The following is a 23,605-nucleotide window of genomic DNA, read 5'->3' on the forward strand; positions in this document are numbered from 1 at the left end:
TTGGGTGTTGAAATCCAAGTCTCAGTCGCAAATTCCCCCATGTGTGTAACCAACAAAATAAGCCAAAAACAAACGAAGGGGAAAAATGGAAGGGCTATCATCCAAATATCCTACTGATTAACACCGGGAATGTTTCTGCAATAGACTCGTGTTCCTGCTGTTTGCAGTTCTTCCTTTTGGGATTTTCATGTTTTACGTAATAACTGCTCGGCAATTACCATAATAACGAGATAACTGCTCACTTGTATGTCATTTCATAATTGATTGGCAGTTCTTCTCGATGTGTCTTTAATTGGTTTTCTGTGTTCATGTAAAGGTTAAAAAAAAAAGTTCCTCGGGACATTTTTTTATCATTGAAAAGTGTTCATGTTTAGGGCAAAACGGAAGCTTAGAGTTCAAACGGATTGGAAGCACTCAAGCCGGAACATATAGGAATCGAGCCAAAGAGTCGGACGAAATAAAAGCTAAACAATGGGCAAATGGTAAACTAAGCGGCTAAACAAATACCGTCATCGGGCATAAATCCTCTCACTAAAGCGCGCACTCGACAACCCAATAATACGACTACAACAGCGGAACACAAAAACAAAAAATAAATAAAAAGAACAAGTCAAAGTGTGCTTTTTGGCACTTCAAATACAGGCAACTGCAGTGGGCTTATAGACAATCGAGCAGACCCCGTCGAATGGCCCATCGGTGCTGGGCCCCTTGTCGCTAAATTGTGGGCAGGTTCACGTTGAACGGTGCCGTGTGTGTGTCGTTTTAATCAACGGCAACATGCAGCGGATTATCCGGCAGCTAAACAACACCCAGATGCCAATGAATAGACAGCCAATTGGTGCCACGATGTTGCAACTCAGCTCCCCGCCCAGCAGGCTGCAGCCATAACAATTAAATTCGCATGGAGGCCTACTTAGGGTCTATAAAATTGCGATCCCCTGCTGACAAAGGGACTAGGTACACGGGAAAAAAAAGGGAATACTAGGGTTTCAAAGGGGCGACAACGATTAAGCCTAGCCTAAGGATACCTTTTAGAAGGAATATAAAGTTCATGATTTCCTTTTATTTTAGCTACATATATTTCCCTCTGTGTAAGGGATTGCTTTTGATATATTTCGAAACGCTTGCGAATTTATTGAACCGCACCGAATGTCATTGATGTCATCATCTGCCATATCAACTCATGACGATGATTACAGTCGACACAGTCGGAGGACTCACTTTTTTTTTTTTTATTAGCAACAAGTTTTTAATATCGCAGCAGGAGCTCATATCCACGACGGCTGCTAGCACCATGAAAATGCCTCAAACTTACAACAATAGAGCCCTAGTCTATCTATATCCCATACCGTCTGTCCCTTGCCCGCGGATTCATCCTCGAGAGCAGCATCCCTCAGCGAGTGCCGATTTTATAAGAATTTAATAAGCGCCACGTATTTTCATGTTAAGGATGTGTTTCGGTTTCTTTTCTTTTGCGCAGTTCCCTGGCATCATTCACATTGAAACTTGGGTGCAAATATTCACAAGTAGATGAAGTTCACAGGACTATACGAGTTCAATAAATCCATGATATTGATCTCAGAAGAAAGTTACCTCAAGAAGAGTCTTAAAGTCTTAGAAAATAATTGAATAAATTTCATTAAGCCCAAAGAATAAATTGAAAATACACATGATTTTCATCACTGTATCCCCTCTCACCTTTCAACAGCTCAGCGTTTTCTTCATTACATCATAACGATTATGAAATAAATACTTCCGTTTCTTTGAGACGTCCTTCAGGAGCGGGGAGAGTGAGGGGTGTAAGGATATGCTGCTTTTCTCAACGCTCCGTGATTTTCCATAGAAGAGAAATAAATCAACTGCATGTCCTGTTCCTGGCGATTGCCAGGACTCCTCATTCTTTTCTCCTCTGCCCGGGTATCGTGTATTTATTGTTGCGTTTTTAAGTTTGGAATTTTTAATTTATTGCGCATCCTTCATTGTTGAGAGTTATAATTCTTGCATCTTTGAGGAATGGGTCGGGCCTGCTTAAGGAATAAAATATATTTGCCAGCGAGTCTCGAAAATTATGATGTATGTGCAATAAATAATCCGAAATAAATAAATTATCACCCGAGAGAGGTCTGGGGCAGAGCGGCCCGGAGTGGCGCAGCTAATAGATGCCGGTTTTCTCGGTCTCGGTGTTCGGATCAGGATGGGATTGCTTTTTTCCCATTTGGCCTACTAGGACCGCCAGGTCCTGTGTCCCTTTCGGTTTTACACATTTACAAGGGTGCTAATGTTAGTTTTGTGCACTTTTTCTCTGGTTTGTCGTGCCACTTCCTACTCCTTGGCAATCCTTTAGCTGGGCCATAAATCAAAGCTTGATTTGGCGCCTCGCATGTGTCCCCGGGAATGTCCTTTGTCTGTTTGCCTAGCACACGGCATCCTTTTGTTTTAATTCCACGCCAAATGTACTCGTCCTTGTCGACGACTCTCCAGCTTCTTCCCTACTAGCTCTGTTTTTTCTCTGATATCCTTTCTGTTTTTAGCAAGGGGTTAACTCTTTTAACCCTTGGCAAGCAACTACTCTTCGGTTAACCACGGACAACGTTAGATGACATTTTCCAGGACATATTGCGACGACACTGAGGTCAACCTTTTTGGTGTTCATTGGCTTTCCTCTCGCCGCGTATGAGTTCGCTTTAGTCCTTCAGCTTCTGGGCTTTATGATTTATGAATTTGGTTCTGGATTAGAAAATTTAATTTAATTTATGGAAAGTATGTAGTTTAGTGTGATTGTGCAAACTATGATTTAAGGATAAAGGACTTTAGAGTATATGTAAAAAGTTCACTTAAGTGGTGAGAATAATTAAAAATCTGTAAACAATTAATGTTATGTTATTTTATAAGGAACACAGTAAAAAGCTTTATAATTTTGCCCTCTTGGCCTGACCCCGGAACATAACACACCCCGGGGCAGATGCAGGAGCTGGAGATGAGCCGGACCCGGTGCAGGGTCAGGGGCAGAGACTGGCCCCGAGGGTAGGGGCAGCATTTTGCCGTAACTGTCTTTGTCGCAATGTCGTAAATAAAGTCGGGGCAGGCATCCTCGCTGAACATTGGAATTTATGCGCGTTGATTTATTTGCTGTTAGCGATTTATTGCTGCCGCAGCCGCATCCCATCGACCATTGCTCCGCGAGGGACAGATAGAGATGGGGCGAGTGGTGGCCATAGAGGGAAGGAGAGGAGATGAAACTTGTGATGTGACTGCGGACTTCGCCAGGAGCCAGGACACACGTATTGGGCATGTCCTGGTTTCGGTTCGGCTCCTGCGCCCAGCTCGTTATTAAGTTTTTAATTTATGGCCATGTGAAAGCAATGGGATGCAGATCCCGAAAAAAAGGATCTTCGCCAGCTCCCGTTGTTTCATTTATTTCATTTTCGAGGTATTTGGCAAAAATTATATTTTAATTGAGCGTTCCGCTCCCTCTACCGCTCCCCCACTGACTCCCAGCTTCCGCCCCACCATCGCCCATCCTCCTGCATCTCCCTGCACCGGCGTACCCCTCTAATCCCCAGCGGCTGTCAAATAAACGCTCTGCCTTGACAGTTTCCCACTGACAAGCACATCAGCGGCCACAAAAATATTGAAATTATTATGATTTTGTCTCGGTCTTGTTTGTTTACCAGAATCTGGCACACATCCCGACACGTTAGTACCCTTTTTAAAGGAAAATCTGAAGAATTGGTTCTATTTTTGAAAAGGTTTTTTCAATTTATTTCAAGTTCTTAGAATAGATTTGAACTATAAGTAAACACAAGATATCTATAGATAGATTACAGATGTAGATTATATCTAGATCATATCTTCTATACTATAATCATTACTATAACTATATTAGTATTACTTATTCCCCATTAAACTCTTAAATCTTACAAGACCCTTTGGACCTTGGATAAATCTCTTATAACCTTCTTACCCTTGGGCATACCCTGTATATGTTAAATAAATGTATTAAATTCTGGAAGTGCCTTTTGGGAGGCGGGGTGTCAGGAAATGCGGCCGGGAGCGATGTCGGCATCCGACGCCATCCAAATGCGGCGACCGCAGACACACGCAAAAATTCTAATTTCTCCACTCAGTCGAGAACCCAAAAACAGGAACAAACCACAAAAAAAAATATATATATATATATATATATATATATAAAGAAACAACGATAACAAAAACAAGGGTAAAAAAGGCAAAATACCAGAAATATTTTTCTAAGCATGCGTCGGCGGCGACCCGTCACCATCATCATCATCGTCATCATCCTTGGTTAGCCCAGGGCTTCAAAACGAAATTAAATTTGATGTGGCTCGGTGCTTGGGTTTGTTTAGTTCCGTATACCTTTTCCGTATACCGCCCCCCTCTCCAGTTATAGCCAGTACCCGGTGGTCCTTACTCCGGAGTCCGGACCACCCCGGGCAACTCTGGAATCGCATTAAGCAAACATTTAAATTTAATTTCGCATGTAATGAGGCATTTGTTTGTTTATTTTATTTTACTTGGCTTTTTTTTCGGTCGCACCCCCTAGAAAATATTCCGAGATTTTGATTTGGGGTTAGGTATGTATTTTGAGGTTTTCCATGATGGTTTAATATTTCTTTTAATAAGTAGTCTTTCAGGAGTATTTTGATTTCCGCACTTGAAATATCTTCAGACCAACAAAAGAGCAGCTTGATATCAGTTATAAGAGAAAGCTGAGGACTGATGATTACTTTCGAAGTGAAAATCCATTATTTGAGGGCTCATTAAATGGAAAAATGGCCTACTCCATTTTGGCTAATGGACAACTTACAGTGGTTCTCCAAAAGAGTAAATAACTATATGATTTTTAACTTTGTTTTATAAACTTTTGTATACTCTTTTTATGAGTTTATAAATGTTTGTTATTATAAGTGCCCCAATTTCTTAAACCTTAAAAAGTACTTGCTACCTTTCAGCAAAAAATATCTTAAGGATGTTTCATATTTAAAATTATCTGGATGGCTGCATCCTGACTTGGCTTTTAAAAGAGAAGTACTGAAATTCTCAAATTGGAAATAGCACACAATTTCCCTAATTGGCGCGGCGAAAAGCTCCACGGCGCGAGCGGCTTATTATAATCGCGGAAAAATAATGATAATAATAATTACGGCGCTGATGATGACGAGCACATGCCGTGTTTAATTATCATGTCTCTAATGCATCGTCCTCCTCGGCCCACCCACAGATCGCCCACCTCAATGTGCTCGCACCTATGTGCGAGTACGTAGTACGTATGTACATGCAATTTCACACATGTGAGAAAAAACACAAAACAGACGTCGCACTCGCATAATGGCGGCAAAAAAAAAGATGTATATATTCTCCCCCTACATGCTTTATAATTTCACATCCACTAGATAGGGAGAGAGGCGAAGGCAAACAATATTTTTAATATGGAAACAAAATGGGGAAAGGTAAGATGCTGCAGCTTATCAAAATGTGTTGCAAAATTAGCCAAGCCAGAAGCGAGTCGAGATGAGTGGGTGCGATGTTTAAAGAGCTGGAAGTGCTCAGGGGCCTGAGAGTGGGCAACTGTTTGGCTAATTCCAAGATTGAAAATGGGTCTTGTAAGGGAGATGTGGAGCTTTCATTAATAAAAGGTATACGTATATTATATAAATATGTCATATGTATATTTGCCAGCTTTTCTAGACAATGGCTATATCTTGGCCCATTTCAATCAAATTCTAGAGCGAAATAATTTAAACGATTCGTAGATGGATTCTCCATCATTCTGCATCAAAATCTAGGAACGAAATATTTTTTCGAGTTCTTGTTAAATTTCCGGGGGATCCCCTTCAAAATCTGAAAACCCGTATGGAAGAACAATATGGCCCCCACCGATGGCTATATCTTGGCAAATTTTCATCAGATTCTGAAGCGGAATGCCTTAAAAAATTCGTAGATGGATTCTCCATCGTTCTGCATCAAAATCTAGGAACGAAATATTGTTTACATTTTTTGTTAAATTTCCTGGGGAATCCCCTTCAAAATCTGAAAAGCCGTGTGTAAGGACAATATGGCCCCCACCGATGGCTATATCTTGGCCAATTTCCATCAGATTCTAGAGCGGAATACCTTAAACGATTCGCAAGTCGATTCTCCATCATTCTGCATCACAATCTAGGAACGAAATATTTTTAAGATTTTTGTTAAATTTCCTAGGTTAAATTTCCTTCAAAATCTGAAAAGCCGTATGGAAGGACAATATGGCCCCCATCGATTGCTATATCTTGGCCAATTTCCATCAGATTCTGAAGCGGAATGCCTTAAAAAATTCGTAGATGGATTCTTTACTTTTATCGTCTTTTTTTTTTCCCTTTAACTTTCCTTTTTTTCCTTAAACTTTTTATCGTCGCGGCCTCGTAAAAAATTTCTTGCGAAATATTGCATTAAAAGCCACCCACCATGGACACCGGAGTCCGGACTTCGGCTGCCACCGCTAAGAATGTTGATCGGGATGGTGGTGGCTCAGCACTGCAGGTGTATTGTCCGAATGCGGTCGCATTCTGTTAATTTTCCAGCCTGGCCGGGACCAGGTCCCAAAGGAACCCCAAGAAAGTATGGAAGGACAATATGGCCCCCACCGATGGCTATATCTTGGCCAATTTCCATCAGATTCTGAAGCGGAATGCCTTAAAAAATTTGTAGATGGATTCTCCATCGTTCTGCATCAAAATCTAGGAACGAAATATTTTTTACATTTTTTGATAAATTTCCTGGGGGATCCCCTTCAAAATCTGAAAAGCCGTATGGAAGGACAATATGGCCCCCACCGATGGCTATATCTTGGCCAATTTCCATCAGATTCTAGAGCGGAATACCTTAAACGATTCGCAAGTCGATTCTCCACCATTCTGCAGCACAACCTAGGAACGAAATATTTTTAAGATTTTTTGTTAAATTTCCTGGGGGATATCCTTCAAAATCTGAAAAGCCGTATGGAAGGACAATATAGCCCCCATCGATGGCTATATCTTGGCCAATTTCCATCAGATTCTGAAGCGGAATGCCTTAAACGATTCGCAAGTCGATTCTCCATCATTCTGCATCACAATCTAGGAACGAAATATTTTTAAGATTTTTTGTCAAATTTTCTGGAAATAAGATAGTCGTCATGTCGTCTAACAAGAACGATATAATGCATTAATCGCATTTTTGGCTTTAAACATTTTTATTTCAATTGAATAACCAAAATTACCAAAACCTGTATACAAATTCATGTCATTGAAACAATCATCTGTCGTGCCAAAACCACAAGCCAACAAACTTGGCTCAACTGTCGGATTCCTGTTAATTTGGCAATACCAAAAAGTCATAGCCAGCATCATTTATTTCAATCATTTATCATAATGCTCGAGCCAAAAAAGAAACTGAAAATATCTCCGATTTCAGGCTTTCAACGCGACCGGCTAATGAGCCAAGTTTGTGTTGTGGGCTCGATGAAGCCAAATGAGTCAGAGTGTGTCTTGGAGGATGGCGGCCAGACAAGTTGACAGGGCCGGCCTGGAGGTGTGAGGGCGACAATGAGGGAAGCAGCCAAGCCACGAGGGTGGCAAGAGGGAGGAGGACCGCCAATCCGGCCAAGTTAAGTGCGCAGATTCATTAATTTACATTAAAATGTAATTAGCGGTCAAATAAGTGGCAGGAAAAATACAGAAACCGCAAAAATATGCGAGCTGCCATAAAAAATGGGGGAAAAAACCAGCCAACCGACACAAAACTAATTGAAATGCAATTTAAAAATATTTATTATATTTTTGTACCTTCTACACCCTATAGCCAAAATTTTGATTTATATAAGCACTATAACACTCGCCCTTAGCTCCAAAAACACTATTCCTCTAATTAAAAGTTAGAAAATGCTTGTTGAATAGCCATTGCGGTCTTCGAGAACTCATTAGAAAAACTTTTTAGTGGGCATCCATTTAACATAGTTTAACATTAAGATGATGCATTCTTAGGCCAAACAATGCCAGTTTCCCCTAACAAGGCAACATTAATAATTTCCTAAAACATGGAAAATAGTAAGAGTTGAATTTTGAAACCCAACGTTGAATACTCTTTCAAAAATTAAAATCCAACTTGAATCAAATTCTTTTAGTTTATTCCTTTTCAAGATGAAATAAATTCAGTTTATTTTTAAAATATAGTTTATAAAATAGTTGAAATACTTCTTAGGTTAGAGTAATACAATAAATAATGGGAGGACTTTCTTCTTGTTAGTTATTTCCGCTAAGAAAATGGCTGCCTTTTCGAAGGTGCTGGGCTGGTTTCCTCAACCTCGGATAAGTGCGAACAAGGCATTATTTTTTTTTATGCTTGTTAACAAATTTTATGCATTTCTTAACTTTTGGACGCGAGTTAACGAGTCCCGAGCTCTGGAATTCAACTTGCTTATTATTATTTGCGGCGATTCTTCTGCGGGGCATTCTTCTGGGGTAGCCGAGGTTCCTGGGGGCTGGTGGTGGTGGGGCCTGCATTGTGGTTATCATACTTTAACAAGTTTTCAAAGAGCATGAAATTTCTTTTGGCCGCCTGGTCCTGGTCTAAACCAAAATGCAACTTGGCGCAAAAATGCAAAATTCTGAAAACGCTGTGAACAGCAAACTTTTTATCGTCGCGGCCTCGTAAAAAATCTCTTGCGAAATATTGCATTAAAAGCCACCCACCATGGACTCCGGTGTCCGGACTCTGGCTGCCACCGCTAAGAATGTTGATCGGGATGGTGGTGGCTCAGCACTGCAGGTGTATTGTCCGAATGCGGTCGCATTCTGTTAATTTTCCAGCCTGGCCAGGACCAGGTCCCAAAGGAACCCCAAGAAAGTGTGTTGGCCTGGCCTGGTCGCCTCGTCAGCCTCCCAGTTGTTGTGCCGGCATACAAAACTAAAATGAATTCGTAATTAGATGACACCATCCGTGCGTAAATAATAATTCTTGCCCGTTTTTCTTTATCCAACCTCACTCGCTGCTTACTGGCTCACTCTGCTAGTTAGTTAAAACGCGCGAATGAGTTTTCTTGAGTTTCCTTTAGCTTCTCCATTGTCAGCGAAAAATTTTCCTTCTGCCGAAGTTTTATATTTCTCAGCCAGCCGACGGCTCTGAAAGTTTTTATCCAATCGTTGCTTCAGAGTTACCCTGGAACTCTGGATGTCTTTGATGAGAATTAAATTAAAATGGTTTTTGTTTTCTTTTTTTTTTTCTAGAAAATGGAAACTTATAAAATAGTATCGATCAGACTAGTCTATGATCTTAAATTTATAAAGCTCTCACTAGTTCTATTAACCTAAGACTCCCACCGAACTCCTTCTAAGGTTTCAAGGATATAATCCGAATATCAATAACTATCATTCTTATCCGGCCGATGTATGCGAGTAGTCAGTAGATATTACAGGAGAGACATACTTCAAAGAAACTAACTTTTTTTCTAAGAGTTTTCAACCCAATATTTCAAATATTTAAAAGCCACCAAATAATATAATATTTCCATACAGGGAACTCCTAGTTCGTTACCGGATATGATCGTCTATTAACGATTCGGTGTTGGCCAAGTTACCTCTGCCACTGATATCAACTTGACGGCATCTTCCTAGTTTGGCGGCTCCACTCGGCACAGCTCATTCCATTTCCATGGCCATCTTTTCGCCATCCAATCCTGCAGATCCTGGATAGCTGGCTGGGCTCAGCTCGGCTCTATTTTGTGCCTTTCTGTTCTGTGCTGTTCTGTTCTGTACAATTCTGTTCTGTTTGTTTCTTTATCGCGCATTTGCCAAGTGGCAAAGTTTTCTCGTTATAAGTTTTGTAGCCTTTGTGTGTCTCTCGCGCAGCTCGAAGCTTTTTCGCCGAGCCGAGTGCGATGCGATGCGATGGGAGGAAACTTTCGATATTCCTTGAAAAGTTTATGGCCAAGCGTCGAACGAGTCGCGAATTGCCCCAAAATACAAAAAAAAAAGAATAGAAAAGAAAACGAAGAACTCAAGGCTTCGCTTGCAACACGTTTCCCTACTTTCCAACCACAATCGAGAGTTGGCAAACAAAAAATTATATTATTTTATTGTTGTTTGGCTGGCGCATAACTTTATGCCAAACACTTTGCACACTGTGGGGACTCGACTCGCATTATCCAAACTAAAGTTTTTCGTATTTCCCTATTCGGGGTAGCAAGTTCGCAGTAGTAAGGGTCGAGGAAAAATCGAGGAAATGGAAGTCGTCTGTAACTTTTGGCTCCATTTGCCCTCGCTAGTCGGAGCCAGGCTGGAAACAGATAGGGAAACTATTCCCATATTCGCATGCAACTGGCAAGTGCACTTTAAATTCTTGCAAATGAGTAGCTCAGCTCAATGCGGTTCCCCTCGCCATTTGATTGCTGAAAGTTTGGCAGTTGAGTAAATAAATAAAAGTTTCTGGATTTATAGGGTTTTCCCTGCCCTTTTGAATAATTAAAAATAACTTTAATATATTAGAGCCATTTTTTTTTATTACTTTTTAAAATAAAACTCTCACATGTCCTATAAATTATTGAAAAAATAAATGAGCTTATTATAAATATGCTTAACATTTCCGCTGCGTCTCGCCCACACTATTTGTGGCCTTAATGCAGCTTCCTGCCGCTGGTCAGAAGCGGATGCAGTGCATCAGCCATCATCTGAACGCAACCATATGCCTCGGAATGGCCAGCAGATGGCTGGTAATTCGAAATTAAAATGAAATTTTTGTCACTCGACCAGCAATTAATATGCAACCATAGCGATAAATAATAAACAATAATTAACAACTTTTTGGGGTAATGAGTTGGGGTGTGTGGGAGTGATAGGATGGGCGGGATGCGTAGGGGGCAGTGCGGGAGATTTATGCAGGAACTAATTTTCAAGGTCATTAGAATGCTCACCGAACGAGGGGATCCACTGACACTGAGCATCCTATTGTTCGGGCTAATGTTTATTGATAATCACAGACAATGGGCCGGCCCAGTGTCATTGTTGTTGCCATTGTTGTTCGAGCGTAACCCATAAATACTCGGGGCCAGTCAAAACAATTGTGAACGGGGACCAGGGAGTTGTCAGGCGCCATTGCTGAGACAATAAACAAGGCAAATCAACGCAATCGATAGGCACTTTGATTTTGGGGCTGCCACAGGCCGGCCGGCCACACACCCACATAGCATACCCCAAAGTCAGCCACAGTCACACCCACGCGACACATCCACTCCAAATGGTGGGCTGGAGCCCAGCCCAGCCCACTGTGTTTGCTCGGCACGGCTGCAGGACACAACTATTGTCCTTTTTGGGCAGGCGTGCAGCAAATGGCATAACTTCCGCTTTCGCTTGACTGCTGCAAAATTCACGGAAATTATCAATAAATATGCGAGGCCCGACCCGTAAAATGAATGAAACTGGCAAATTTTTCGCCATATCTCTATCGCCGCTGTCTCGCTTCTAGCTGATTTTTATGCTACGCGGCACACAATCCAATGTCCTGTGTCCAGTTTTGTGCGCCCCATAACGGAAGCATCATTATCATAAATTATCATTTTGTAGGAATTGCATCCGCTGCAAACCAAAAAAACCTAGCAATAACAACAGAAATGACGACAATTTCAATTGCCGGCATCTCTTCCTCTATATCGCTTTCCTCCCACCCATTTTCCCATTTCCCCCATTGGGCCCAATGACCCCCCATTATCCTCATTTTCACATATTTTCAAATGCGATTCGAATAGACAGATACTTTTATTGTTTAATTTATGGCAGGCCCTTTTTCAAAGTATATTCAAGTGTTTATAGATTAAAGTTTTAGATTTGGATTATTAGGAAACTTTGTGGGAAAATAAATAGAAAATTATATTTCGAAAAAGCTTCAGTATTGAAGATTTCTAAAATCTGACTCAGTCTGACTCCCGAGTCACGTAATCCCCCTGAGCCAGCGACGTTATTGAGGCTGCCAGTTCTCTCCGATTCCAAAATGAATCATTCCAATGCCATATAGAATCTTTATCATATCATTATGGATGCCAACATGTCCATTTTACAAAAGGGGCTTACCTCTTACTTATTGAAGTCTCTATTTGGAATTCATATATTTGCTTAATATATTTATGAAACTATAAAAACAGGGAAGCAAGGCAAGGCCTATAAGCTATCATATTTAATCAAAGTCTTCCGGATAATTGTAACTATTATTGTATACTTTTATAACAAGATACAAAAATACTCACTATTAAATAAAGATTTACAAAATATTCCCACTACCAGTGATGTTTCCTGTTATGCTGAATGCAGTTTACGGATATTCGACCTCCGATCAGAAAGAGCAAATAGGTTATGTAGACAACAAAGGCAACGATCATCGCGTCGTCCTCCACCAGAACCTCAAAGTTGTCAGCGGTGATAAGGACATGCGAGACAAGGATGAGGATCACACTGATTAGAAACACCGTTACCGCCAGATCTCTCCAGAAGCACCACTCCTTCACGACATCCACGACCTCGAAGAAAAAGGCCAGCACGAAGCACATGGAGCCCACTATGGCTATATTGAAGGGATTCGGATACTTGTCCAGCACGATGAGCAGGAGGGAGAGCAGAAGGAACAGTACAAGAAACAAAAAGGCTACACCCAGGACGATGAACGTCAAGGTGATATCCCATTCCATCAGGAAACTGGCCGCGCCGAGGGTCATCAGCTCGTAGCAGACAGCAAGGACGATGTAGTTCCATGGGCGTTTGTACTTAAGGGCTTCGAACAGGTGCATGCAGGTGAGGAGCAGGAAGGCGACACAGAAGCAGGTAAGGGTGTACACCAGGTGATCCGTCGCATAGAGGCACAGCAGTATCCATTGGGGCAGAGCGACGAGTAGAAATATGACCAAGATAAGTACAACAAGGCCCACAATCTTCTTGGGGCTAACTCCATTCTCGTTTTCGGGCATGATTATCTCGATTCACGCGGAACTGTCACTGGCCAACCTTCACAACTCAACTTCATGGGTATATCCTTGCTTATCCTTTCAGAAAAACTTTTAATTTGGAACATATTTTTGACAATTTTTAGGATTTTACATTTGAAGTCCTTATGGAAAAGTGAAGTTCTAAACAAAACCACTGTGATAATACTTAGTAAAACCAACTAAAAATTTTAAGTATAGTTTTGTTTCCATGGAAAACAGAATTCAGGAACATTTATTCATCCACAATCCAATCAGTGTTCACTCGGATACAGTCCACGGCAATGGCGCATCCAATGAAAATTAGACAAAAGTTAATATACAACTTGAAGGCGGTGACCATAATATCGTCCACCACCACGGTCTCAAACTTATTATCTGTAATCATGACGTGCGAGATCAATCGAATCATAGCACTAAAGATGAAGATGGACACCGCAAAGTCCACCCAGTAGTGCCATTCCTTGAGCAGCCTCATGTTCATGATGCAGTAGACGAGGGCGAAGCACATCGAGACAAAGGTCGCCGTCTTGACGGGATTCGGGTACTTGTCGAACCATATGAGCGGAAAGCAGACGGTCAGGGCGATGGCCAGGAGGACCAGGGAGAAACCTATAGTAACTATCGTGTAGAGCAGGTTCCATTGTTGCACAAAAGTGGAGCAGCCGAGCGTTAGGAGTTCGTAACAGAGAGTTACGACAATATAGTTCCATGGGCGGGAATACTCGATCGGTTCCACCAGGTAAACAATGATCAGCAACACGTAGGCGATAAAGAAGCAGATTATCGTGTAGAGCATGTGGTCCGTGGCAAAGTGAGAGATCACCACCCATTGTGGGAGCGCCAGGACCAAAAAGGCCACAAAAATTAGGATCGTTTGTATGAGAAACCTTTTGGAAGTAATACCATTCTCATTCGCACTCCATATACTCATTCTCCGAATTGACAATTTAATTTGGGAGGGATTATTATTAAGCTACAATTATATGAAATATATCACAATGAAGTAGAGATCTACCTTACATTCTTAATTATTTGGGGTGTAAAATGGATCATAATTTCTATTTCAATCATTCAAAATATGGAAACCACATAAGTGCAGAATCTGCCCGACCACACCTCATTTTCGGTCCATCGAATAGAGGTCGATTGAGCCTCCTTGGAGAGAGGAAAACAAAAAAATGGAAACAGGGAGCTGAAGCCAAAAAAACGCTACAAAAATGAAAGGAAAAAAAATGTCACATAAGCCGTCGCAGGACATACTGCAAGGACACTTGAGGCTCAGCAGCGGCCGAAAGACCTTTGAAGTTGGATAAAACTCGAGCCGGGGTGGTCCGGTGGGTGGGCCAGTTTGTCTCCAAGGAAATACAAAAAAATAAAAGAGGAGTGAACAGGAAAATCAATCTGCGAGTGCTGCTGGTAAGAATATGAGAGGCTTTATAATACAATAACAAATACAAGCCACGAAGCGACCTCACAGTCCAGAGAGAAATATGCGTGTGTGTGTGTATTTAAGGATATATATTTCAGCATCATAATGAAATAAAAATAAAAGGAAATGTTTGGCTCGGAAATTGAAATTGAAAATGTACACACACACTGCCACTCAGGAGCCGAATAGTGGAAAAAACCAATCAAATGGTGGAAGGTCCTGGACCCCCACTCGTCCCGGTTCTGGTTCTGGTCCTGGTCCTTCACCTGACACTGATTTCGTTCTTAATTTTAATTGAAATTTGTACTGTGTCTTTTTGTTGCCGTTGTTACTGTTGTGGACGCTGTGGTGGCTGGCTGGCCTGTGCTTCTTTACGTATAATTACAAGCGATTAAAATCAGTGAAAATTTATTAAATTCCATAAATCAGCACTGGCCTGACCCCACCCAGAAAGCCACTCCCTTGACAATTATAAATTATGCGTTCGTTGCCGGGCATGCCAGACACCACCCCCACCCCCACCACACCCATCACCCCTCGAAATGGCTCAACCACAAAATGTCACTTCACCCCGTTTGCCTTTTCCGACTGACATTAACCGTTTTTTTAACCATCCTGATTACGTAATTATATAGGATTCTGGACTGCCATTTACATCATCATCCACTGACGTTCTCATAGTTTTCGCAGGACACAACAAGGATGTCAATCAAGGACTCAGATATTAGCTTTCAAAAGGGTATGGTTACTGCGGCAACTTGCATTTCAATTCAGGTAATTGGGATATCACGAAAACAGATTCAGGAACTTGAGATACCCAATCGATTGAAAGCCACAATCTATGGGGGGTTTCTTTCCATATTTACCTTCATTTCCCGCCGACATTCGTCAGGACAAATTGTCCTGCCCCACCAGAAACAAATGATATAATAAAAAAGCGAGAGGAATCCGCACAAAAAAAAAAGGAATTCAACCACAGACAGCAGTTAAATGATGCTACTTAGGCGATAAGACGCGAAGGAACTTCCTCTCCTGGCCAAGGACAAGAAGGACAACCCCAAGAGCATTATTTGTTCTGTGCGTTGTCCAAAACAATTTCCTTCCTTAATCACATGCTAACAGCGAGGGGGACGGGCCACCAAAATTGCATTTATCTGACCAAGGGCCAAAAAAAAGCAGAAACAGGGAGTTCGCCCTAAAATATATATGTCCTGGAACACTGAGAAAACAGCTTGAAACCCCACAAGCCATCAGGTCATTGGATCCAAATTAATATTCATCAAGAATAGTGATAAGACTTTAGACAAAAGCATATCTTGTTTTGTGAATCTAAAGACTTTTAATTGATAAAAGTTTGGAACAAATGTTGGATTTTTTTTGTGTGGAAATATATGGACAACTGAGAGACAACGTTTCTAATTGTAAAAGATAAAAAAGCAGGCAAATCAACCGAACTTTCTCGTTAGACCCGGCAAACAAAAAAAAACCAAAACGCTGAAGATAAATGACAGGGAAGTTACATTCTGGGGTGGGGATGCCGTGGATTTTGGATCAGAACATGGTATGAGGATGAGAATGATGCTGCGAATGGGGACGTGGGTGCGTGTGTATGGCTGAAGACATTTGGCGGCAACTGTAGCATACTTTCGAGTGTCTCTGGGCTTTCAGAACGTTCTATGTATGCCAACAGCTTGTCGAGTGTCTCCACGCCTCCCTCCCGCAATAGGGGTTCGTTTTTTTTGGTTCGGTATTTGTCCTATCGATGTCGCCATAAGTTGTGGAAACCCCTTCAGATGTCGGCCGCCTCCACCGCCTTGTCCGTCTGCCACAATTTCCCCGGCATTTCCCTCTGCTTGACCAAGTGCAAAATGTCAAGTTTCCCCCGAATCCACGAGTGTCGTCCTGTACACTCTATGTGTGTGTGTGTGTGGCGTCCCTTTGATGTACGACTGGATGGTCGGGTTGTATGCAAATTCGTGTAGCTTATCGACTGCCGTGTGGCATAGTTCGTTTTAAATGGAAAACACCACCCGAACCTAGGCCAAGCCCAAAAAACCGAAATAATCGGACTTAAAGCTGATTATTCGTCGCAATGGGAGCTGACTTATCTGCTGCGATCTGATTCTGAACAGGTTGGCGATTTAATTGAACTCTCCCTATAGTCTCTCGGTCATCTGTCGACATTTCCAATAACAATATCATTGTCATTAAAAAATTGAACTCCACCTTGAAGACTACTCTCACTCTTCTTAAGATTAAAGCTTTTTATTTTCAGTTCCAACTCCGGCGGATAAATCACATAAATAATCATCGGAAACTAGGCATGAAGAACCAACTGAGCATTTTCTCATGGCAAATTATCGTAGATTAACGATAATTAAATTTATTGCCGGCCGGAGCAACCCTCGGCGAGGTCCTAACCAACATCATTAGTCTGGGAGGGTGTTTGGTGAGCTCGGAACAGGGACCGAGGGTCAGTGAGGTAATCTGTCATTTGGCTTCTCAAATCGAACTGCAAATTGAACAATAAACTAATTGCCCACAAATATTCATAATGTATCCTATTGGGTAGGGAAATGCGGGTCTGAAGAATAAAATTCATTTACATTTTGTCCCGAAAATTAAGGAAAAAAATAAGTTTTGATTTTTGTGATTATTACTGAACTTGACCTCCATTTGAATATCATAGGGGCGTGTGTTACCTCACAAAGGAATGTAATGGGATTTTATCTTTTACATCCTTTATTGTTTCCAAGGCCCCACATTGGAGAGGGCAGGGGACAAGGGAAATATTTATTGGATTTTATTTTTATTGTCCTACATAAATTTATTTACTTTATGATATTTCTTGCCATTTTTTTGAGGGCACATTGATATTTGACAGTTATTGCGGGCACCGGAAACGCCCAGTTTTTCTGGTCGATTATTTTTTCTGGAATGTTTATTTTACTTTTCGCTTAGATTTGAACTCCAATATAATATTTAAATAAATAATATTAAAACTGTACAGACTTATATTTAATGAAATAAGCAAACATGGGTTCTCCGGAGAAATATAAGCAACGAATTAAATAATGAAAGGCCAATGAATATTCCCGGGCCGGACTTTTGGTTGATGAAGCTCGTCGAATGCGACACGGGTCAGGGATATTAAATCTTGTTGAACACCCTCGTAAACAGTTTTCGCTCCCACTCCCCCATCCAGAACCCTCCCAGCCCCCACACCCATGAGAAGTCGTAAAAAATCAGGGAGCGCACGTGTCCTTTTTTTTTGTCCTTTTTTTTATGATTTTTGGCCGCTTGCATGTCCAGGACGGAGATGCGTGAATAATTTTGTTGCAGGACCTTTGGTCACGCTGTGAATCAATCTTGCGGGCACAGGAAGTAAACAACCACCCCCCACCACCACCCCCAGGACCACCTCCGAATCAGTGAATATGGGAATTAATGAATGCAATTTTCAAATATTTCATACGAGTATGAGCAAGTTGACTGGAAACCATTAAGCTTAAATTTCTTAAAGCCCGCCAAAGAGCCACAACAAAATGGAGATTGTTTCAAGGGGCGGGAGGGTAGCGCATTACTCGCAGGACGAACTATTAGCGTTTAGTGCGCATGTTTAAGGTCGGAAAACCCCACCAACGGGGAGCAGAGCAGGCGGCAACACTTCCAAGTGGTTGCAACCCTGAGTAACTTTTTCTCCCTTTTTTTGTTGTGTGGCGGCGCGTCCTTTTTTGCGCCATTTGTATTGGCATTTGGCAGCGCGTGCTCCAATAAGAACAAAAGGAATTCCCTCACTCCTTGCCCAACGCCCACCGTTCACTGCCCACCGTCCTACCCCGTATCCGCCAATTTTGTTTGTTTGTTTTTTGGTTTTTTTTATTTTTTTGGGGGAGCTGCCCTTTCCCAGCCCACTGTCCGCAGACAGGACCAAAGGTTACTCGAATAGCAATGGGCACTTTACGCGACGGGGCTCCGGAGTTGAAAAGGTCGGCGACGCAGGTTCCATCCAGCTCCATCACCGCACGCCTCTTTAATTATCGGGTTTTATTATTTTTCTTAAACCTTTGTAGTATTTTTGGACAAATTCACAAACTTTTTGAATAAAATTAATTGTTTGTTTAACATATTTTTCTGTGTAGGTATTTAAAATGAAGTTGTTGGTAGACGGAGTCCTTAATTAGATATGATCTAGAGACTGTAGAGTCTAGACCATATTATCTAGAGATCTAGAGATCAAAATGCTTTAAACAATTATTTTATTTAATTTAATTCACTTGTCACTTGAGTGAATTTTTCCCTTATAGTTTCTAATTTAAAATATTTGTATAATTTTAATTAAAAAGCTACAAACTATTCTTAATTTTTTGATCTGATACTCCTAAAATAGTAGTAGTAGCAGTTTCCTTCCCAATCCGTGGAGTACATTGGGAAAAAGGTGCGGGAGAAGATGAGTACACGTTATTATACTCTGAAAAAAATATATATATTTCACGTTTTTTTTTATTTAATGACTATTACTTAGACCTATTAGTATTTGTTTAGAATTGTAAACCTTCTTAATTAATCAAGGATTAAAAACCCAATTAAACTGCAGTAGCTGATAAAAAGGTAGCCGCGGAAACAATCACATTTTTACTAATTCCTTCCAATTTAAAAAACCACAATTACCAAGCCACAAAGTGACACCCTGAGTCATTGCAGCTAGGATTGTGGCCAACTCCCGGCACCCGAAAGGATGTGAAACCACAGCAACAACTTATCGTCATCCTCATCAGCGCCGTGAATGAATCTGTCATATTATTTCGGCAATGATGCTAACAACAACAAGGGCTATGTCTACGTTTATAGCTTCGAAAATCCCCCAGTGTGCAATATTTATCATGTCACATAATATTTTTCTGGCATTTGCACGTCACCTCCACACTCTCTGCCCTCCACTCGCCCAAAAGATGGCTGGGTCTCCCTTGTTATCCTTCAGCTCCCTTCTACTTTTGGCCCGAAATCAGCCCCTCGGCTTAAGCAGCTGATACGCACACACCAACACACCCACACACACTTTCTGAAATCGCAACCCCTTCGCTTGCCAAATGATGTGGGCGGGTGGTGGTGGTGGTGGAGGAGGCAGTGGGTGGGGCAGCGGTTGGTTGCCAGCCATCAATTGCAGTCATCAACCACCGCTGCCAGGACGTCAGCCAGCCTGATATTACTGTAGAACTTCAACACTCAGTTACACGAAGAAATAAATATTTCAAAAAATATATAAAAATATAAAACAAATAATTAAAATATAATTACTTAAGAAGTAACATTTATTTTATTATTATTATACAATTTAAATAATATATTTATATATTTTAATATAATTTCTCTCAGTGAAGTACAAACAAAGCCAAAAAACCCACTCCCACCCATAGCTGCTCATTGAATTTTCTGCTGATTTCATTTCGACTTCTTTTGCTCCGCTGGGAACAAACTTAAAGTGAGTGTGGATGGGTGGTTGGGCGGATGGGTGGTTGGGTGGTTGGGTGGGTTAGGGTTCGGTTGGCTGATTGTTGTTGTCGCAGCTTCTGTTTTGCCTGTAAATATTTTTGGCAATTGTCGCTTCCCTTTCCCTGTTCATTCCCCCTGAGAGAAAATTAATGATGTCCTCCCGTCTGATCCCAAAATGAAAATTATTGTCGCGCTTATAGGATTTTAAGGACACTATTAAACAGTCTAAAAAATTCTAAAAAAAATCGCATAAGTATGCTATAAAATCTAAAATAAAATAAAAATTAAATAGTAACTTTCTCTTAACTCTGTCAACTTCCGCAAACGTCCAAGTTAACCTCCAAGATGTTATTCATGGCTAACTCTGAAAGCCTAGTCCAAGTGTCCGCCTTTCAGACATTACCCTCAGAATTTTCATCCATCAACACCTGAACTGAATCGCCGACCCCACCGACCCAACTGAGCTGGTAAAGATGAGAAAGAATGTCGCCGAAGTACCGAGTCCTGAGTGGTGAGGACGTCGGACCGCACTTGAGGCGCTCAGCTTCATAGAAGGAGCGGCAGCTGGCCAAGTACCGCGCCGCCGTCATCATCGACAGCAGCGACGTCGTCCTTCCTCGCAACACTCTCAATTAAAATGTCCTCGCTTGGTAAGCGTGAGCGTTCAAGAGGCCATGAAAACTCCTTATTACACAGTGTCAGCACTGTAATATATTTTTTTAAGTATTTTTTTTTTTGCTATTTTTAAGTTAGGATTTTGTAAGTTTTAAGTCATATTTTTGGGGAACTAAGATTAGGACTTTGGAAGATCACACTTTTATTAAACCACTGCAGGTTATCCGAGGAAAGGTTGCTTTTTATTTATAATATTTTAATTAATACAAAAATATATTAAAATATTTTTTGAAACATTTTTTTCTTGTGCCCTGAACCACATCTAACCCGAACCCGCAAGAGTTCTTGGCACCTACGTGTTAATAACGCGAAATGCGGTGAAATTTCTGTTTTTCAAGCACGCACTTGAGCTTGCCACGCCCCAGAGTCCTTGCCGCCCACCTTGCCACCGACCAGCTTGAAACAGAAACCCTCGGCAGGGCAAGAGTACAAAATATAAATTTTTCAGGCAAACCAGAAATCATTGAGTGAGTTGGCCCAAAAGGAGATTTCTCTGTTTCTAAAAAGGGGATAGGCGACTAAAAAACACTTTAAAGAAACCAACAAAAAATTGTTTAATTTAGTGTACGTTTTTTTTTTTTGGAAATTTGAAACACTTCAAATATTTGGAGTGAAGAAAGCCAAGCCAAAATGTTTGGACAAGTTGTCGCCAATGGACATGGGAAATTTTAAACCCACTTGCCAGCTGCCTAAAGGGCAGCACTTAACAGGCCCTTCCCCAACTTCCAGCTCAGGCCGTGTTTACTTTTCCAATATTGACATGAAAATATTTACACAAAAATACAAATCGCGACCTCACTCTCCTATCTAGCCGCCATTCTTGTAGTAGCGGATGTTTCAATTTCTTCAGTGTTGGATGTCCTTGCCAAAGGGTATGAGCCATAGTTGATATAACTAGTATAGGCTTGTATTAAAAAAAAATAATAAATTATAATTATAATATTTCTAAAACCTAGTCCTTGTAAGGCTTGGTAAATAATAAGTCAGTTCCATTATCAATTATTATTCAAAGCGTATTACAATCTTCGGTGAAATCAAGTGTCCTTCCCATCCTGTGTGTGTGTATTTTTTTTGTGTCTAATGTTGTGTCTGCTTGTCGTCTACAATTTCCACATGTGGCTTTTCCTTGAAAGGTCCTTCTGGAGAAAAGTTTCTTAGCTGCAGCTGGAGGGCACCAATAAACGTCAGACGCGTGTCAGGGCGCGTCCTTTGTATCCTGACACCTCCATGGCTGATTTGATCCGAACTTTGGAGAACTTCAAGAGCGTTAGGAGTTAGGCAGGACAGGTGGTCTTTTTGGGGTATTGTACAGGTGAATAGGATGTACTTGTCCAAGATGCGGAAGCTGGGTCTTCTTAAGTGCTTCTCATTTGTATTTACATGGGAAATATTAAAAAATAAATTAAATTAAATGGTACTCCTCATTAAGGTCTATAATTTACAAAACTAATCGCCTTACATTTGTAGGAACAGAGCCAATAAGTATATGACCTCCCCCCCTGAGGTGGAAATCCTTTCCCATCCCTTCCAGAGTTCTTATCGGGAAACAGAACTGCCAGGACACACGCTACGAATTAGAAAAGGAAACTTGTGTATATGTGCGACAAAATAAATCCCTTTGACTAATAAAATTAAACTGATAACTTAACTATAACCAAAAAAAAGGTCACACCACCCCCCTTATTACCGACTTGAAGAGCTGCGAATCTCGAAGCGAAAACTTATGTCGGCGGCACGCGTCTCCTGGCACGTGACCCCGACATGAAAATCACGCTCAAGATCACTCAGCGGGCAGAGGGCAGCGAACAAGCCCAAATGGATGGAAACCCGGGCGGGGGTGGACCCAAATACTGGAGGTGATGAGTGCCTGTGTGCAGATGCTTTTAAATTTAAATCGAATCAAATTGATTTGCTTACAGTTCCAGTCTCATTTTTGGACCAATTGGACTGAGCACTGAAAGAAATTAGAAAATATATTTTCAATAAAAGGTTTTTCTAAAGGTATTATATATTTCAAATTAAAAAAAATTCAGAGACATGAAATATCTAGCTATATATATATATATCTTATCTATTTTGAAGTTAAAAAATTTCTCCCAGTGCATTATCAATTGGCACGCCCACTCTTGGAATAAAAAAAAGTAGAGAAGGGGTGCACACTGCCCTGTCCGTGGCACTGCTGCTCTTTGTTTAGCCATTTGGCAAGTGTTTTGACAATATTTATTTGAGTCGCTACAACCCACACCCCCCATCACCCACCCACCTCCCACAACACTGCCTGGATCCTGGCCTGTGGCATGCCCCCGTGCCACTGTGTTGGGTAATTTGATTTCCTCGGCGCTCCCATCATCTGCATCCTTGACGTTGGACACGTTTCTGCCTAATGGAGTTGCTCGAGTGGCGTGAATTTCAATTAAATTAAATCAAAATGTTGCATTTTTTATTAAGGCCATTAGCAGCACACACGGAGCCGACTCCTCCTCTGCTCCCTAGTCACTTAAATTAAGTTAGATACCTGCTCGCAAGCACCAAAGAATTTGTATCTTAATATGCATAATGAAGTGCCAGACTTGACTTGCCAAGCAGATGGAAGGATGGCTGGATGGCAGGATGGCAGGACCTCCCAGTAATCAGGAATAGGATACACTTTATAGAAAATCAAAGCCCCCAACTCCCAAGGACTTCTCTGGTAATTTTTATCTTAAATTTCTACAAAAATAAACTTTCAAACCAAAACTCTCTCAAATGTGAAGCACCGGAGTTGCAAGAAAGCACACGGTTTGGGGCAAGGTTTGGGTAATGGGGGAATGGTGTTGTGCCCCATTGTTGCATGTGCATTAGGAGTAATGCTGGCTGCTGCTGCAGCTGCTGCAAAAAAATCTAAATGTTGCAAGCGCGGGTGCGACTTTGAGTGGCAATAAACAATGCATAATGAGTTGAGAGTCTCGTTATTGTTGTTCTCGTCCGCCGCCCAGACCGTGCATTAGCCAAACAGGTAATTTAAA

General features: G+C 41.3%; 2 protein-coding genes across 2 annotated transcripts; both read right to left on the reverse strand.

The window, feature by feature from the left end:
- Positions 1-12,220: 12,220 nt before the first annotated feature.
- On the reverse strand, positions 12,221-13,148 carry LOC6498351. The gene has a single exon (XM_001962566.4). The coding sequence runs from the start codon at positions 12,983-12,985 to the stop codon at positions 12,302-12,304; it is 684 nt and encodes a 227-aa protein (XP_001962602.3). The 5' UTR covers positions 12,986-13,148; the 3' UTR covers positions 12,221-12,301.
- Positions 13,149-13,235: 87 nt separating this feature from the next.
- Positions 13,236-13,799, reverse strand: LOC6498350. Its single transcript, XM_032455167.1, has one exon. It carries the CDS (start codon positions 13,797-13,799, stop codon positions 13,236-13,238), a length of 564 nt encoding a protein of 187 aa, XP_032311058.1.
- Positions 13,800-23,605: the final 9,806 nt, after the last annotated feature.

This window comes from Drosophila ananassae, chromosome 3R (assembly GCF_017639315.1).
Source record: "Drosophila ananassae strain 14024-0371.13 chromosome 3R, ASM1763931v2, whole genome shotgun sequence".
NCBI lineage: Eukaryota > Metazoa > Arthropoda > Insecta > Diptera > Drosophilidae > Drosophila > Drosophila ananassae.

Bases quoted from the DNA above. Each gene is read 5' to 3' on its own strand.
- LOC6498351 (XM_001962566.4), bottom strand. From the start codon at position 12,985: ATGCCCGAAAACGAGAATGGAGTTAGCCCCAAGAAGATTGTGGGCCTT.
- LOC6498350 (XM_032455167.1), bottom strand. From the start codon at position 13,799: ATGCTCTACACGATAATCTGCTTCTTTATCGCCTACGTGTTGCTGATC.